At 37.4% G+C, this 18982-nt stretch overlaps 1 protein-coding gene across 1 annotated transcript in view; it reads right to left on the bottom strand.

Annotated features, from left to right (window-relative positions):
* LOC123504707 (sodium-coupled monocarboxylate transporter 1-like) overlaps nt 1–18982 on the bottom strand; it is a 34985-nt gene that overhangs the window by 11745 nt on the left and 4258 nt on the right. Inside the window, exons 2-6 of the mRNA XM_045255449.1 lie at nt 9761–9894; nt 9380–9568; nt 6408–6562; nt 5925–6065; nt 5096–5314 (exon numbers count right to left, since the gene is read on the bottom strand). Of these exons, the coding sequence (XP_045111384.1) occupies nt 5096–5314; nt 5925–6065; nt 6408–6562; nt 9380–9568; nt 9761–9894 (838 nt within the window). The remainder of the gene's footprint in view (nt 1–5095; nt 5315–5924; nt 6066–6407; nt 6563–9379; nt 9569–9760; nt 9895–18982) is intronic.

Genomic DNA, 18982 nt, shown 5'->3' with positions numbered 1-18982 from the left:
ACTAAACGAGAAAGGTTAAAGGATATGGATTTTTATTTATTTATTGTTATTTTTTTTATGTCTCTAATATCTGTCAGTCAACTTGATGTTCTGATGTTCAAAACTGTTTTGATCATTATAACTCCCGAAATCGTTTCAAGTCACCTCGTGTTTTCAGGTAGTAGGGACATACTGCAATAATATTTTTTTTTTATGCCTGAAAATTAAAATAGGAGTGTTTAATCATTGGTTATTATCTTGTAGCAAGTTATATATATATATATATATATATATATATATATATATATATATATATATATATATATATATATATATATATATATATATATATATATATATATATATATATATATATATATATATATATATATATATATATATATATATATATATATATATATATATATATATATATATATATATATATATATATATATATATATATATATGTTTGTTGATAAACTTAAAATTAAAATTCATAATTTTTGAAGGAAACCTTCACTGTGTACAATTTAATTCAAATAAATAATTAGTAATTCATTTGATTATATTTAATCTATTTAAGAAATGTATTTGCAATTTTAAAGTTATAACAATTAAGTAGCACTTCGAGTTGTTTGTAACAGCAGCAGCTAGAGAATGTGCAAAAGAGGGCGTGCAGGATCAACCTCGGCCCTGCTTACACCAACTACGACTACACTCTGACCACCTTGAGTCTGCCCAAACTGTCTACCAGAAACAAAAAGGCCCTGCGTCACCCACGCCTATGCCACCTGTTCCCACGTGATGCGCCTCGCCCGGTCCGTGCCACAAGACGGTCACCAGAACAAGCTATAATGTCCCTGAGGACGACACCTACACTACAGACTACCGACCCATACCACCTCAGTGTGACTCCCATAATGCGAGACTTCGAGCGATAGACTATGTGTACTAATCTTGAGCCTCTCCCATCCCCTATGTACATTTTCAGTATGTATATACTGCAATTTTAACAAACCTATATTATTATTATTATTATTATTATTATTATTATTATTATTATTATTATTATTATTATTATTATTACTACTACTACTACTACTACTACTACTACTACTACTACTACTACTACTACTACTACTACTACTACTATTTGTTATTATTAAATCGAATCGAAAATAAATGTTTTAAGATTCACTGGTAAACGCTAGGCCCAATCGTACACTCGTCAGTGGTCTCCGTGCACTGTCGATTACTATCAGCTGCGGTTAAGTCTTAATAATAGCCGCTTTACACTACCGTGAAGCGTTGCGGCCAGTGACCACCCGCTGAACTGATTAGACAGGCATTCATGTCTCGTACAAATTGATTAAAAGTCGAAGCATCGGAAAGCGATACTTGTTACATTTCATTAAATTTTATTCTTAACACAATGCATAGTTCAGGGGAGAGAGAGAGAGAGAGAGAGAGAGAGAGAGAGAGAGGTTTTCAAAAGATGATGCTACTGTTAAATAATTTGGCGTATGCTTTCTCATGAACAGGGGGCATTGAGAGAGAGAGAGAGAGAGAGAGAGAGAGAGAGAGAGAGAGAGAGAGAGAGAGAGAGAAACTAAAGTTTGTTGTTATACAGTACATACACCGAAAGATTAGTGTAAATTTCTCCATGTTTTAGACGAAAATACGATATTGTGTCTTAAATATTCTAACATTACCATTCTTTGAGGTATTCTTCCTAGCCGTGACAGTTGGGACCACTATACAAGACAGCACAAATAGCATCAGATTGTTTAACAACTAAAAATCAACACAATTTTCTTAGAGGCACATTATTTTACTTCCACGGTGCCATCATTCATTCTTAACCATTTCACGCTCTAGCATCAGTTTAGAAAGTGTTACACATTGATTTTAAAACAGTGATAAGGCATCCTCCAAGGCAAACCGCACAAATGTTTCCATGCAAGGGCAATCAGAATGTGTTCAGATCTGGTTTGCTCCACTCGTTTCGCAGGTCTGTGTAGAGTGGGCATTTTTCCTTTCCTTTTTTTTTTTTTTTTTTCTTAACCCAAGCTTGGGTAATAAACCAATTTGATTTAATTTGTTCGTATTTCGTAATTTTATCTTATTTCATTCTGTTATACATTTTGATATTTTTAATTCATGGTTATTCCAATATGTATATATATATATATATATATATATATATATATATATATATATATATATATATATATATATATATATATATATATATATATATATATATATATATATATATATATACACACACAACACACACACACACACGTTTCATTCACACTGGGTTCATATTTCTATAATAAAGTTATTGTTCATTGTCACGGAAGGGAAGAGAGGGAGGTAACAAATTTTCACACAGAAAGGAGAGTTATAATATCAATACTTATTATGCTTATACATGAAACCATACTGACGATTAAATAGAAGATTATGAAGTGATGAATATTTAAGAATCGTCTTGTTGAGAATAGCTTAAAAAGGTTGTGATAGGGAATTAAAGCAATAGGACGGTAGTTTCAGGAATTAGAACGGTTATCATATTTCAGAATGTGTTGAATGAGACAGATGTCTAACAAAAGGAAAAGATAAATGCTGACAGACAGATTTGACAGTTTGACTAGATAAAGTGCACGCACGTAAGCACAGTCACGGTGAACAATACGTGGTTCATAAACCTTCTCAGCGTTTAGGCTAGCAAGGTCATGGAAAGCATCATTGTGAAGAATACTAACAAGTAACATGAAAATTGTCTGAGGGTGGCGAGGGAGGGACAATACACACACACACACACACACACACACACACACACACACACACACACACACACACACACACACACACACACACACACACACACAATCTTCACACAGATTTGGCTACAGAATTAAGAAAAATTTATCCTTGGACTAAAATAAATAGTTTGAGCTTAAATATTGCAAAAACAAATTACATACTGTTCCAAAATCGCTCTGTACATCATGAGTTTCCCCCTGTTACTATTGCAGGAAACATATTGAACAGAGTAAAATTCACTAAATTTTTGGGTGTCTATATAGATGAAACTATAAATTGGAATAAACAGATTTCTTTTGTTGCAAATAAATTATCAAGGATGTGTGGTATTTTGTTTAGAGTTCGTAATAGTCTCACAATTGAATCACTCACTAGTATTTATTACACTCTCTGTTATCCCCACCTCACTTATTGCGTAGCAATCTGGGCGTGTACTTGGCAGTCTTTCATTAAGAAAATAACTATTGCTCAAAATAAAATATTTAGATGTGTTTTTCATTTGAATAGGTTTGAATCAACACGCAATATATATAATGAACAAAATTTTCTTACTTTTTCAAATATTCATAAACATTTCCTATTGTTAAGTATTTATAAGTACTTTACACAATATTCTGGAGCTCAACCTTTCAAATTGGTACAGACATCATACAATATTCGGGGTAATAATGTCAATCTCATGTGCCCGCAATTCAGAACGACTCTTTTTAAACATAGTGTATTATGCTCCGGTCCACAAATATGGAATTCATTACCTTTTCAAATAAAAACACTTCTTTATAATGATAACTTGTCCACTTTTAAAAAATCTTTGAAGACATACTTGTATAACTGCCAAAATACATGATATTCTAAATTTAACATTTAAATGCAAAACAAACATTTCTATCTAAGATTTTCCCTTCCTCTTTGCCTTTACCATGTATAACAAACACATTTTTATAGATGTATCTTCTAATGTGGTATTGTAGTATGCGGTGTTAATTTCCTTTCGTGTTATGTTTAGTCTTATTTACTTTTCATTTACTGGTATTATAATTATAGCATTGTGTTATTAACAGGATTATTATTATTATTATTATTATTATTATTATTATTATTATTATTATTATTATTATTATTATTATTATTATTATTATTATTATTATTATTATTATTATTATTATTATTATTATTATTATTATTATTATTATTATTATTATTATTATTATTATTATTATTATTATTATATTATTATTATTATTATTATTATTATTATTATTATTATTATTATTATTATTATTATTATTTATTTATAGTGATAGTAATGGTAGTAATGGTATTACTGTTATTACTATTATTATTTTCATTATTATTATTATCATTGATCATTTTTGCACTTGCAGTATGCATATTGTTTATTGTGATTTGCTTAGCTTTGTTCTTGTCATTATTAGATATGGTTGTTATTATTACTATTCTAGTTACCTAAATGATTCTTTAGGCAATTTACTTAAAATATTGCCAATTGGTGTTGGTGTAAACAATAATCATAGTTATGTACATAAATGTGACTGTCGGGAAGCTTCGGCTTGACACTCTCTGCCATTTTTTTTTTTTTTTTTTTTTTTTTGTAAATATGTCTTTCTCAAATGTATTTATGCTAATGGGCAATAAACCTTTACTTACTTACACACACACACACACACACACACACACGCACACGCACACACACACACACACACACACACACACACACACACACACACACACACACACACACACATTTATGCAGGAGAGGCCATCAAGCTGACCTTACCTAATATAGAACACTAAACAATACGTTAGCATTGTATGGTAAATGGCTCAGTGTGTTGTTCTTATATAACTATATTTTATAAGAGAGAGAGAGAGAGAGAGAGAGAGAGAGAGAGAGAGAGAGAGAGAGAGAGAGAGAGAGAGAGAGAGAGAGAGAGAGAGAGAGAGAGAGAGAGAGAGAGAGAGAGAGAGAGAGAGAGAGAGAGAGAGAGAGAGAGAGAGAGAGAGAGAGAGAGAGAGAGAGAGAGTTTTCTAAAAGAATCGTGCGCCACACCTCCATTAAATTCAAAAGTCGTAAGTTAAATTCACGAGGCTCTTTAAGGGTGTTTTATTATGATTCAAGTAACAAATTAACAAGTTTTCTGCATTATCAACAGGAGAAATACTCTTGGGAATCATTTATGGCCTTTGAAAATAGTGATGAGAGAGCAAAGCGTTTCTGAATACTGGCTATAAACATGTATGTTGTGTATGTAGTACATACCTGAGCACTCCTCCGTACACAGCAGCTACAAACACTCCAGGCATGCCAGGGAAACGTGTCAGCTTCTCCATGACGAGGTAGGGCAGGATCTGATCGGGTTTCTTGACGCGGTTTGAGGTTATCGGATCACAGTCTTGGTAGGTAGCATATGCCACAAGGCCAGCGGAGAAACAAAGTAGCCACAGAACGTAAAGCATTACCACAAAGGAGATAACTAGTCTGGAACAAAAAATAAATAAATAAATAAGAAGATAATGTAAAGTTACTTTGAATCAATTCGTAAATATAATGACGTTTTGCTCTCTTGTGGTCACAGTCCACAAACAAATGTCAAATTGATAATTAACCTAAGCTTAATGTTTAATTTTGTCCTTTGCCTTTTATTTGGTATACATGACTGCGTAAAAGATCGTTATTATAAAAAGATGACAACGCAAGCAAGGTAGCGCGTTAATCGTTAATAATACTGATAATAAGCGAAAAAAATGTACTTCTATTTCTTAAATTACCTATTACTGAAATGCTTATAGCAGAAGAAGCATTAAACCATGGTCAAACTAGCTCGTTTAAAATACATCTATCTGGAGAGGAAGTGTATCATCTATGAGGTAACTCTGTCGACGGCAAAAAATGTTAATCGGTGCTTATCGCCACGATGTGGCCATATCACCCTTCTTTTTCACGGATAGATATCTTGGAGATCATTAATTAACTCGTCCATGGAATGACATCACTGACTAACTTCCTCTTCAGAAGAACGCGCTAAAAGGCTATAGAGTGAAGCTGTCCTTAGGTAAGCTGCAGAAAGTTAGATTTAATCTCATCTTACCCCTGTGCCATTTTGAGGCTTCCTACAGATGAAAACCTTTGAAAGCAAGGCTGATAAAGCCCGACTTTGTTTATCATGAAGTAAAATCCAAGCACGGAGGTAGACCAGAATGTGTGGCGGATGAAGGGACTAGGGTTCATACTGCAGAGAGAGAGAGAGAGAGAGAGAGTTACATCAAATCCATGCTGTTTTGATATCAAACAATAAACTTCTAATAATGTGGAAAAATGTATTTCATGATGAAGAGATGCTGCTCACTGTTATTTATCAAAGAAATACAAAACAACAAAAGCGAAACAAAATTATAAAATTGTCTTAAAAGAAGTCACGTTCATAATTTTCTCCGGCAACTGAGCAATAACCAATGTAATGCGTAGAATTCTTGCCTGGATAAGTAGACGCGCAAGTAATTTTTGAAGTGTTAACATGGTAATTCTTGAATTATCTATTATATTACATACCAAACACACAGAGAGGACTTACTTGAATAACTCGAGCCTCCCTCCCTCATCAGCAGCAGACCATACATTGCTAAAGCCACCCAGATCAAGACAGCACACAACTATCACGACGATCAGTCCGATAAACATGAGGAGCGTCTGCATAACGTCTGTGTACACCACGGCCTTCACGCCACCCTGGGAAAATTAGCACTCTGACTGAGGAAATATATCGTGAAAGGCTGTAAAGAGAGATGGAGTGATTATATTTTTATTCAAATTAACATGATGCTTAACTGAAATGCACGTAGTAGTTAAAGGTATAAAGCATAAAGACAACATTAGACCTCAGGTAAATGCTTTGATAGAAATTAGGTAAGTATATAAATGATGATAGAAATTAGATAGGTATATAAATGATGATAAAGTTAGGCAAACGTGCACAAATATGATAGCACTGACAAGACATTAGTGATCACGAGATGAACGAAAGCATGTAACATGAATTTCTGCAGAGCTAGGGATAAAGATAAGATATTCTAAGTAAAGAATGTTTTAGGCACATATGCATCTTGAGGTCTTGTTTAAGTCTGTCTCACACTGGTTGCAATGTTTTGCAACCAGTATATATATATACATATATATATATATATATATATATATATATATATATATATATATATATATATATATATATATATATATATATATTTTTATGTAAGAGGGCCACTGGCTAAGTGAGAAAAAAGAAAAACGACCCACTTTTTGTCCATTCCAATAAAATATCAAAATGATTAAAAAAAAGAAAAAAAACATGATAAGTGTCTTGAAATCTAGTCATAGGAAGGAGGAGATACAAAAAACAAAAAGGGAAGTTCTAGAGTCTCCCAGATGAATGCTCTTGCATTAGAGTAGAGAGTTGGACAGAATAGGGATGAGAGGAAGAATATCTTATGCAGTGAGTACGTGAGAGAAGGGGAGACATTCAGTTTACAAGATCAGAAGAGCAGTTGGCATCAAAATAGCGGTGGAAGAAAATAGGAGATGCGGCAGTGAGAAAGAGACTGATGACAGGTAGTCAAAAGAAGGATTGATAAGATGAAAAACTTTCGATTTCATACTATCTAAAATACCTGTATGAGTGGAACCACCCCGCACATGTGAAGAATACTTTATATATAAGTGGATAAAACCTTTACATAATATTAACAGCTATGGATGTGAGAAGAACTGGTGGAGACGACTCAGAACACCAAACCTTATATACACTGTTTTAGCGAGAAATGAGATGTGAAGTAGATAAAGGACATACTGAGGATGTTTAGTGTAGAAAAGAGATATAATGAGTGTCACTGAGGAAGAGGGGATAGTTATCTAGAAAGTTGTGTCGAGTTAATAGATGAAGGAACTGAGTCTTTGAGGCACTGAGCACTACTATAAGTTTGGAAGTCAGGCGTTCTGTGACGTTGCTGCGTGAATTGTTTTCTTCCTGGAGTGTTGGACGTCTACGAAAAGTTGTGGAAAGTACAGAATGGTTTCATCAGCGTAAGAGTGGATAAGGCAAGAAGTTTGATTTAGAAGTTCATTGATGAACAATAGTAAGAGAGTGGGTGACTGGACAGAACCCTGAAGAATACTTTCGTCTTTGGCAATAGACTTAGGAATATGTTGGACAAATCTTCAAGACGGTCAGAAATACCAGTATGGTGTTACACCAGTTGCTCTAGGAAGTGGAGGATAGTAAATTTAAAGGAAATTTAAAGGAGAGAGACGCCAAGGCTTGTGGTGAACAATGAAGTCTCCAGGAATATAGATCTCTGTGAAAAGGAAAAGAGTAAAGACATGCTCCATTTTGGAAGCCCTGTTAACACAGAACTTTTATAAACAGAGGAGTGAAGTGAGATGTACACAGCAAAGATAAATTTAGTGTCAGAATGACTCTACTCGTTACTCGTAGCTAGATGGTGGGAAATCCGTAATTCAGAAGATTCAAGAGCGAAAGCACGAGATTATGTTACGTCGTCTAATAGACACAATATTCAGCTTTAGATTGATGACCATCTGATCTGAACATCATACAACCTGATTACCAGATGTCTGAATCATTATAGGCGTGTAATGTAAGCATCACAGCATCGAAGTTGATATCAAGACATGATCCTCCAGATTTAATGGAAATCCAGGAGAGATAAACTGACTTTGGCTGCCAGAGAACACCAAACAACACAAATAGTTGTGTGTGTGTGTGTGTGTGTGTGTGTGTGTGTGTGTGTGTGTGTGTGTGTGTGTGTGTGTGTGTGTGTGTGTGTGTGTGTGTGTGTGTGTGTGTGTGTGTGTGTGTGTGTGTGTGTGTGTGTGTGTGTGTGTGTAATTCAACTATGGCCGTCCGTTATGGTTACACAGCCAGCCGTTCTCCTACGGAGTGAGCTAATAGCATTCATACAGTGACTGACCCTCGGCTATCCTACATAAAGGAGTATTTCAGCTTGTGTATTATACTACTACAATATATTGGGTTCCTGACTCATAATACCAACGCTCGTCCTTCTCTGGTCTATATCATCACTTCGATTTCTTTCTTTTCGATTGTTTTTATCAATTATAGTTTTTTTTTTCTTACTTATTTTGTTTATTGATTATTTTTATTTTTTTTCTATTTTTTCTAATCTTTATTTATTTACTTTTTATTTGAATAATTATTAATCAACTTTATTTATTATTATCATATATAATTTAATATTTGTCCACATTACAATGTTTTGGATTCGTGCTAATTCATAAATATCTGTAGGTGAAATACACACACACACACACACACACACACACACACACACACACACACACACACACACACACACACACACACATTTGCTAAGACTTGCGTCTCGTTTTCTACATCCCTAATACTATTCCTCGATTGCTCCTCTTTCTCTATAAAAAAGCTTAACACAATCTTTAACACGTGAGATAACATTTCCAGTTTCAAAAGACGGCATAAGGAAGTTACACACTCACCACAGTTATATAAAAGGTACAGATGCTTCCCATAATGACCATTGACGTCCAGGTGGACAGCTTGGTCACAGTGGACAGAGCCAGCGAGGGAGCATACAAGCAGATGCCCATGTAGAAAAACTTATTGAGGAGATTGCACAGTGTTGCCAGCAGACGCAATTTTCTGGATTTGTATCGTAGCTCAACATACTGAAATAGACAAGCAGTTACGTGAAACATTCGGTTGTATTCACTGGTGGGTGAAAAGAAATTAAAGTATATTGCTTTAGGAATATGATGGCACAACACGTACGACAAAATAAGTACATAACAAACTGCTATGAAAATGATAATGACCTTACTATCCTAACCACAAAATAACAAGATAATAGCATTGTTCACCTGCGTAAGTGAGACGATCCCAAGGCTGTAGAAGATGGGTAGAATAAGCTGATGGATTAATATGCAACCAGGTATTAAACCAATCAAATTTCCGGCAATCTGGGTCCCATATAGATACACTTCTGTGGGATTGCCTGAAACAAAAAGTTTCTGATAAAATAGTTGCAGTAAGTTTATTCTGGCAAGAACGTTTTAGATGCTGGCCGAGCACCATTAGCTTTCCTGCCACATCACACAATTTGTCTTTAATATAGCAGTTCATTTTACATTCTTAATTGAAATTAAAATATTAAATATTAATTATTTAGCTTACCAAACCATGCAATGCTACGAATGGTTCGGGCTTTAAGATAATAGTCTTGGCTTTACATAAATATCATAACATTTAATAGAACAATTCTGTGGCATTGTCATGTAGGTTAAGAGGACTATTATAGGGTGCTTATCATGTAATCAAGTGACTCAGGTCAGAGAGAGTGGTGGTTCAGCCTCACATAGGGGTCACTCCATAAAGGTAATAATAAGGGTGAAGAGGGCACGAGGTGCGCTGTCAGTGGTGGTGAGTGAAGTGGTCCTTAAACCACATTTTATGTATTATATACGTAATTACATGTCACTGAATAATACCAATTTACTAATTATTGTCCTACTTTGAACACCTTTGAAAGATGCATGTCATGCAGTGAACTGTGTGCGAGCGTGCTGACTTATAGTAATCTCAGCCACAGCCTTCATTAGTAACACAAGGTGATTATTGACAGGATCAATGTCTGTCATGTGCTTTGGCAAACCTAAGAGGACAGTCCTTTCTTATAAATCTGACAGCACCTGAGTTACAATGTTGTGGCTAAACATGCGTTGATAGCTTTGCATATTTGTGGTTCCTAGACAACAAAACTCTCTCTCTGAATTTCTTTTTTTTTCACATTTCAAGCGTATAACAACAACATCTCTGGATAGAAAAGACAAGTAGCCTTTATTTTCACTCTTATCAGTCCATGAGTGTCATCAACACTTTGCTGAAATAAAGCACTGCAACATGCATGTCTTTAGTTTTAAACTGACAAAATCCTATATATCCTGCAATCTATTTTGAATAATTAGACATGACATGGATTTTTTATGCAAGAGGGGAAAGCTGGCCAAGCAGTCAGCATGAAAATATATAGTGTAGAAGACAGCAAGAGGTGCAACGTTCCGGCTATGAGAAAGAGGAAAAAGATAGTTGATGCTAAGCTTTCATTATCCACCTTAAAGAATAAATTATGTTTTTCATTTGCGTTTAATGTGTTTATTAAGGAAGGAATTGATCGCAGGAGTTGCTGGTATAATTACATTAGGATGATGAACTGCATTGTGACTCGAGGCAGTAAGGATCGGGAGAGACTCCAAAGGCATGCAGTTCCCACGAGTTATTTCTTGTATTTTTAAATGTGTTAAGACCCTCTTGTAGATAGATGAAAACTGCCTACTATTATATTGTCATCACAGAAGACACAAGGAGCGACTCTTTTCCCGTGAAGAATACCGACTGAATAAGTCAGTGTGTGTGTGTGTGTGTGTGTGTGTGTGTGTGTGTGTGTGTGTGTGTGTGTGTGTGTGTGTGTGTGTGTGTGTGTGTGTGTGGACATATATAGGAAGCATTTTTCGACTTGATTCAACATAGCTTGACCTGTCACTCCTTGCTAATCCTCTGACCTCACCCAGATCCCATCTCTGAAATACGGATGAAAATAAATTAAAAGTACAAAAACTCAAGGAGCCGCCCACAAACCCAAAAGGACCTGCAATGCTATCGCCAAGTTGTGTGGTAAGTTAACTCAGCATGAAAATGAGAAACGGGAAAGAAATAATAATGTGTACCTTTACAGTGGAGTGGCAGAATATCTCCACAAGATCAATTATCGCTACTGCAGCACAGGTTGATACAGCTGCCACTGCCCCACCCCTCTCCCAAATATCACCAACAACAGTTCGCCTCACCTCACGCGCCTCATGCCCTTCTCACTCTCACCTTGCGTCACTTCCTCCCGGGCTGTCACCCACAAGGGAGCGAGAGAGAGAGGGGAAGGGGAGGGAAGTCCTCTGTTCTTTCCACGGTGTTAAACCCATAAAAAAAAAAAGCCCTTTGGAAACATGGCAATGGAGTTCACAGGGAATTACTCTAATCGGCCGCTTTGTGCTGGCCCAGGTCAGGTCAGATCATATCAAGATTCAGGTGGAAATAGCGCGAACAGGCAGAACAGGTTCCAGACTTGATGAAGCAGATTAAATTTTACTGTATACCCACTATATTTCTAACAATGGTGACCCCTTTCTCTCTCTCTCTCTCTCTCTCTCTCTCTCTCTCATGGCAGCAGTAAATAGTTGGAGCTGCCTTCGATGTAGGTTTTTAGGCACGCCTTCTTTTTCTTCCTACATCTCCTCTTCTCCCCTATTTACCATAGCCTCTCTCCTCTTCACTTCGTGTGTGTGTGTGTGTGTGTGTGTGTGTGTGTGTGTGTGTGTGTGTGTTCACTGTATGATCTGCTGCAGTCTCTGACGAGACAGCCAGACGTTACCCTACGGAACGAGCTCAGAGCTCATTATTTCCGATCTTCGGATAGGTCTGAGACCAAGCACACACCACACACCGGGACAACAAGGTCACAACTCCTCGATTTACATCCCGTACCTACTCACTGCTAGGTGAACAGGGGCTACACGTGAAAGGAGACACACCCAAATATCTCCACCCGGCCGGTGAATCGAACCCCGGTCCTCTGGCTTGTGAAGCCAGCGCTCTAACCACTGAGGTACCGGGCGTGTGTGTGTGTGTGTGTGTGTGTGTGTGTGTGTGTGTGTGTGTGTGATGTTTGCCTCACAATATTTTTTTTCCTGAATATGGGTGCAAAAAAAACTGGACAGAAACCTGTCAAGGTCATAGTCACAGGTGTTTGGGCAAAAATCTTCACACGCACTTGTGTATTACATTCAGTATGAGCATAAATGCATGAGAGAGAGAGAGAGAGAGAGAGAGAGAGAGAGAGAGAGAGAGAGAGAGAGAGAGAGAGAGAGAGAGAGAGAGAGAGAGAGAGAGAGAGAGATGGACAAACAGACAGGGAGACATATAGATAAGAGAGAGAGAGAGAGAGAGAGAGAGAGAGAGAGAGAGAGAGAGAGAGAGAGAGAGAGAGAGAGAGAGAGAGAGAGAGACAGATGGACAAACAGACAGGGAGACAGATAGATAAACAAACAGACAGACAGACAAACAAACAGTAACAAAGATAGGTAGACAGACAGAGGCAAAGACAGACAGACATACAAATAGACAGACAAATACAGAAACGAAAAGACAGACAGAAAGACAGACATAGATTGGTAAAGGCAGAGAGAAGTGAAGATAGGGGAACTAAGATCACACTTTTTTTCCTTGTAGTGTTTACCATCTTCATCATTAAACTCATTACATTCATTGCATTCGTTTGAAATTCTTTTAGATTATTACGAAGTCTCTCTCTCTCTCTCTCTCTCTCTCTCTCTCTCTCTCTCTCTCTCTCTCTCTCTCTCTCTCTCTCTCTCTCTCATGTGTCGGCTTGCATCCCAGTCAGGTAGGAACTGTTCGTTTTGACCATTTGATGACGCGGTCAGCGATTGTCTTACTACAAAAAGAGGAATATCCTTGCATGATAAGCTAGGAAAGAATGATAAAAAAAAGCTGAAATCTCCATGCACTCCAAGTTAGGGAAGAGTAACAAACCAGTCCAACGGGCAGCTACTCACAACAGACTCTAAGTTATCTAGTTTCTTCAAATTATTGTGATTTTCTTTTTATGTAGAAGGGATGCCGGCCAAGGGCACCAGAAAGGTACAATAAAAAAATGGCCCATTGAAATGACGGTCGCCATACAGAGTCAAAAGGGTTAGTCAAAAATAAAGGATAATTGTCTTGAAACCTCCTTCTCGAAAGAGATCAAGTCATAGTTAGGTGGATAATGGATATACAGAAGCAGGCTGGGAGTTCCAGAGTTTACCAGAGAAAGGAATGAAACACTGAAAATATGTCTAACTTTTGCCAGATTTGGGCGTTGCGGCATCGAGTTGCGAATTTGCGACTTTGTTGCACCATGAATTCGAAGTCGCAAAGTCGAAGTTGCAAACGTTTTGAAAAAGTCGGACTAAACAAAGTCGCAGCGCCGATTTCCCGCTAATTTTGTGACGACCTTGATTAGGAATGAAGACAACTTTTCTTTATAAAGAAACATCCGCGGTTGTAGGAGATGGCCCAGGTGGAAACGGAGGAGGAGGAGGAGGATAGCCTTTAGATATTAGTTTATGCTGTGTTTTAGCTAAAAATGATAATAATAAACATGTGTTACTCTGCCTTATAGAAGCATGTTTCTGTTTTCGCGCTAAAGTTTACTTTGTAATTTAGCGGAGTAGCATCAGGAAAAAAAGTCACAAAGTCGCAAACTCCCACGTCACATTCGGAGGTGGCAAGAAATAGAGTTGCAAAGTCGCAGTCACACCAGATTCGGCAGCAAAATAGGAAAGTTTATGTGGCACTTGTAAAAATTGAAGCCGCATCTATATAGCTTTGACTTTTGCATTAAGAAAATGGACTATTTGCTGAAATGAAATTTTCGGATGCACAATATTTGATAAAAAATAAAAAGTCGAGTAAATAGAAATAGAGGCGACATCTTACTCTACCTCAATACCAGTTTCAATCCATTTCTGTTAACAAAACTCCTTTTTCTAAAATTTGATGCTGTACGCATATCATAAAAAAAAAAAATAACTGCGTAACAAAACTATAGCAATAGTTCTTCCGTACAGGTCTCCGGCACAGTCTCTGCAAACCGATCGCGACATTACAACCAAATTAGCGAAATTGGCACACACAGTGCCATAATTATTGGTGACTTTAATTCCCTAGTGACTGCACGACTTATATAATAACTTGAAAGAAAGTTAATTTATTATACTCAATTTGTACAAAACCCGACTCGCGGTAGCCATTTGCCCGATCTCGTGCTTGTTAGGAAAAATGAGTTACACAGTGGAATGTCTAAATGTTGGCGAGGAATTAAGTTATAGCGACCACCGCGCAATCACCTTTGCCATTACCTTCTTGCCTAGTGATTCAAAACAAAACAAAAAAGAAAAGTCCCAAACTTCAGAAAAGCAAATTTTTGTTCATTCAGATTAATGATCAAACTGGAACCACTTGCATACCACCTCGTGTATTAATCCACATTGAAAAGTTTTCATTGAAAAGTATTAAAAAACTGTGCAAGAATGCCTTCCTATGAAAAATCACCATCCTACTCAAAACGTTAAACTTAAGTGGTGAAACGAACTAATTGTGGAATACTTGCGCGAGAAACGGGATGCCAATTGACACATTAAAAGTCCAACAATAATAACGAAGTTCACATAAGATTCATGTAAAGCAAAGATATTAATCAAACAGAACAAAAAGATCCGTCGAATTAGATGTTAAGAATTAAAGTAAAACTAATCCGAAGGAATCTTATAGCTTTATCAGATAGAAGAGCATGATTACCTGAAGTGTTGGACCAATAATTGACGAAAACGGAAACATGTCAGAGTGTCTCCATAAACTTAAAAGTAAGAAGGTCATCTAGATCTAACATGATCTCATCCTCATCCTAAAAAAAAAGAAAGAAAAAAAAAGCGAAATTTGAATTAGTTACAACTTTATTGATTAACACATTCCTGCAGTTTGGTATATTGTCTGGTGAGTAGAAACTCGCTAATATAACTCCATAGAGAACAATAAATCCTAACCAACAATATAGAGATTTCTAAACACCGTCTTGACAAACATTTTGCTTCCATATCAATGACCAACAACGTTTATTTATGAACTTTCTTCCCTCTACACACACACACACACACACACACACACACACACACACCGCGTAGTGTAGTGGTCAGCATGCTCGACTCACAATCGAGAGGCCGGGTTCGAGTCCCGGCGCGGCGAGACAAATGGGCAAGCCTCTTAATGTGTGGCCCCGGTTCACCTAGCAGTAAATAGGTACGGGATGTAACTCGAGGGGTTGTGGCCTCGCTTTCCCGGTGTGTGGAGTGTGTTGTGGTCTCAGTCCTACCAGAAGATCGGTCTATGAGCTCTGAGTTCGCTCCGTAATGGGGAAGACTGGCTGGGTGACCAGCAGACGACCGAGGTGAATTACACACACACACACACACACACACACATTTTTTTTTTAACGAATGTCATTGTTTTTACATGAAAGGAGAGAGAGAGAGAGAGAGAGAGAGAGAGAGAGAGAGAGAGAGAGTGTGTGTGTGTGTGTGTGTGTGTGTGTGTGTGTGTGTGTGTGTGTGTGTGTGTGTGTGTGTGTAGATAATATTAACTGTTTATATCATAAGTAGACAAGGTTAGCAGCAACATCAGTATTAAAAGAAAGAAAAGGCAAATCATTATATACAAGTATTTTGTAATTACAGGTGAAGCAAGGTCGTTTGTCTGTCTGTCTGTCTGTCTGTCTGTCTGTCTTTTTGTCTCTCTCTCTCTCTCTCTCTCTCTCTCTCTCTCTCTCTCTCTCTCTCTCTCTCTCTCCATAAAAAAAAAATCTTTCAGGAAAATCCTACCCAAAAATAAAAGACATGCTCAGGATAAATTTACCAGAAAGGAAATTGCAACACACACGCACACACACACACACACACACACACACACACACACACACACACACACACAATGCAGGTAATCCTGGGCACCGACAGGAGGCCCTCCACGCCCTGCACTTCACCCAACACCTCCTCCAGCAGTTCGCCACAAAGCTCATCCACCACCCACGTCACAGGAACCTGCTCCCCCCACTCCCCACACGGCAGTTCCCCTTCCCCGCCACAGTGCCCGACACCACAAGCTGCTCCCCATCCGTGCACACACAGATAGACACAGAAATAGTGCAATGCCCACAATAGTGAAAATGACCAACTCGTGAACACTGTACTTTAACTCCTTCAGTACTGAGACACATTTTTACCTTGATATTTATGTATGATTAAAACATTTTATTGACATTAGGAAGAGTCTATGGAGGTCAGAAGATTAATGGCCACAGTCTTCACTATTTTAATTCCCACAGAAATTTCTGAAACTGTATAAAATCACCAAAGAGTAAGCAAAATTAAACAAAATGAATACGAAAAAGCTATACTTAGTTTTAAGTTTGTAATTTTAGATTTGCAACATTAGAGAACTTTCCTTTCTGTGAAATGTATATTTTCAGCTCCTAACTTACCTATGTCGAAATAAATCGTATATATATATATATATATATATATATATATATATATATATATATATATATATATATATATATATATATATATATATATATACTTCTTTTATTTCAACTTCATGAGTTCTATCGCACCAACAGCTCTCAAACCAGAAGCAGTAGGATGTCTTGGTCATCACTACTGAACGCCTTCGACAAGTCACAAAGGGTTAGCAAAGATATTTCTTCTATATCATTATAAATGGCGTCAGTGACCATAGTAAGTGAGGGTTCGGTAGAGAAGTTATTTCTGAACCCCTGTTGGTAGTTAGAGATGTTATTATAGTCTTCCAAAAATTTAAAAGTTGATTACATATAATGCTCTCTAAAATCTTTGAAAGTAATGGTAAAATAGATATGGGTCTGAAATTATTCACATCATTACAATCTCCTTTCTTAATTAAGGAAAGGGATGACATGAATATATTTTCCAGTCGTGAGGAATACACCAGTAGCAATGGAAGTACTAGTGATAAACATGTAATAACACACAAAGCATCCTTGACGAACTTCAAGAGATGCTGTCAGAGCCCACTAAACGAGTTTCATTTGTCTTTTTTTTTCTCTCTCTCTCTCTCTCTCTCTCTCTCTCTCTCCAGGTATTATTGTTCGGTTTTCCTCCGCCTGAGGTTTAAATCTCATAATCCCGTAAATACTCTCAGTAGTCAAGGGCCCAGAACAGATTGCGTACTTGTTTTCTTCAAGTCTGTTGTTTTTGTTCATAATTTTTTCCCCTACATTTGCAAAGAAGGTATTAAATATTTCAGCTTTATCTATAACATTTTCGAATTTATGGATATTAGAGTCACTATTCTTATTATCATAATATTTCTTTTCTGCTTCAAGCTATGCGAGACTTTACAACATTTTTCTCAACAGTAATATATTGTTGTTGTGTTGTGGTGTCGGAACTGTCTCTACTGAGCTTACTACGTGTATCTTTTCGTTACTTCATTGCCAATCGAAGCCAGGACTCTGCAGGTTTAATGATTCTTTGGTCACTAAAGGACCACATCCATCAGGATACCTCGCAACCAGGCGGAATTTATGAAATATGCAGAACATGCAAAGATAAAAGCGCGCGCACACACACACACACACACACACACACACGCCCGGTAGCTCAGTGGTTAGAGCGCTGGCTTCACAAGCCATAGGACCGGGGTTCGATTCCCCGGCCGGGTGGAGATATTTGGGTGTGTCTCCTTTCACGTGTAGCCCTGTTCACCTAGCAGTGAGTAGGTACGGGATGTAAATCGAGGAGTTATGACCTTGTTGTCCCGGTGTGTGGTGTGTGCTTGGTCTCGGGCCTATCCGGAGATCGGAAATAATGGAGATCGGAAATAATGAGCTCTGAGCTCGTTCCGTAGAGTAACGTCTGGCTGTCTCGTCAGAGACTGCAGCAGATCAAACAGTGAAACACACATATCATTACTACCGCCACAGTGCGGAGAGAGAGAGAGAGAGAGAGAGAGAGAGAGAGAGAGAGAGAGAGAGAGAGAGAGAGAGAGAGAGACGTATGCGAAATGTATAGAAAGAAGCAAAAAGTGGTGATGGAGAGGCGGACATGGGGTTAGGTTCGCAAATAGAGTTAAGAAATCCGTACCAGTGGAATGGAATTGAGAAAAGCTTAACATAACACGACACGACTTATGTTTATTGATGTTTACCTCCAGTAATCCTTAGAACTGACATGTCGCTTTCGTCAGAAATAAAGGTATATGAAAAATGATCGCAAATGTTAGCAGGAAGCCAACACTCCGAGAGTCAGGTCCACCTGGGATCACTCTATAGCTGAATGGGGAGCGATCTTCCAACCGACTGAGGATGTTGTTCTGACTGTGTGCGTGTGTGTGTGTGTGTGTGTGTGTGTAATTCACCTCGGTCGTCTGCTAGTTAC

Source organism: Portunus trituberculatus, chromosome 17, assembly GCF_017591435.1.
Source record: "Portunus trituberculatus isolate SZX2019 chromosome 17, ASM1759143v1, whole genome shotgun sequence".
Taxonomy (NCBI): Eukaryota; Metazoa; Arthropoda; class Malacostraca; order Decapoda; family Portunidae; genus Portunus; species Portunus trituberculatus.
Note: the sequence above shows the minus strand (reverse complement) of the source record. Positions and strands in the feature narration are given on the sequence as shown.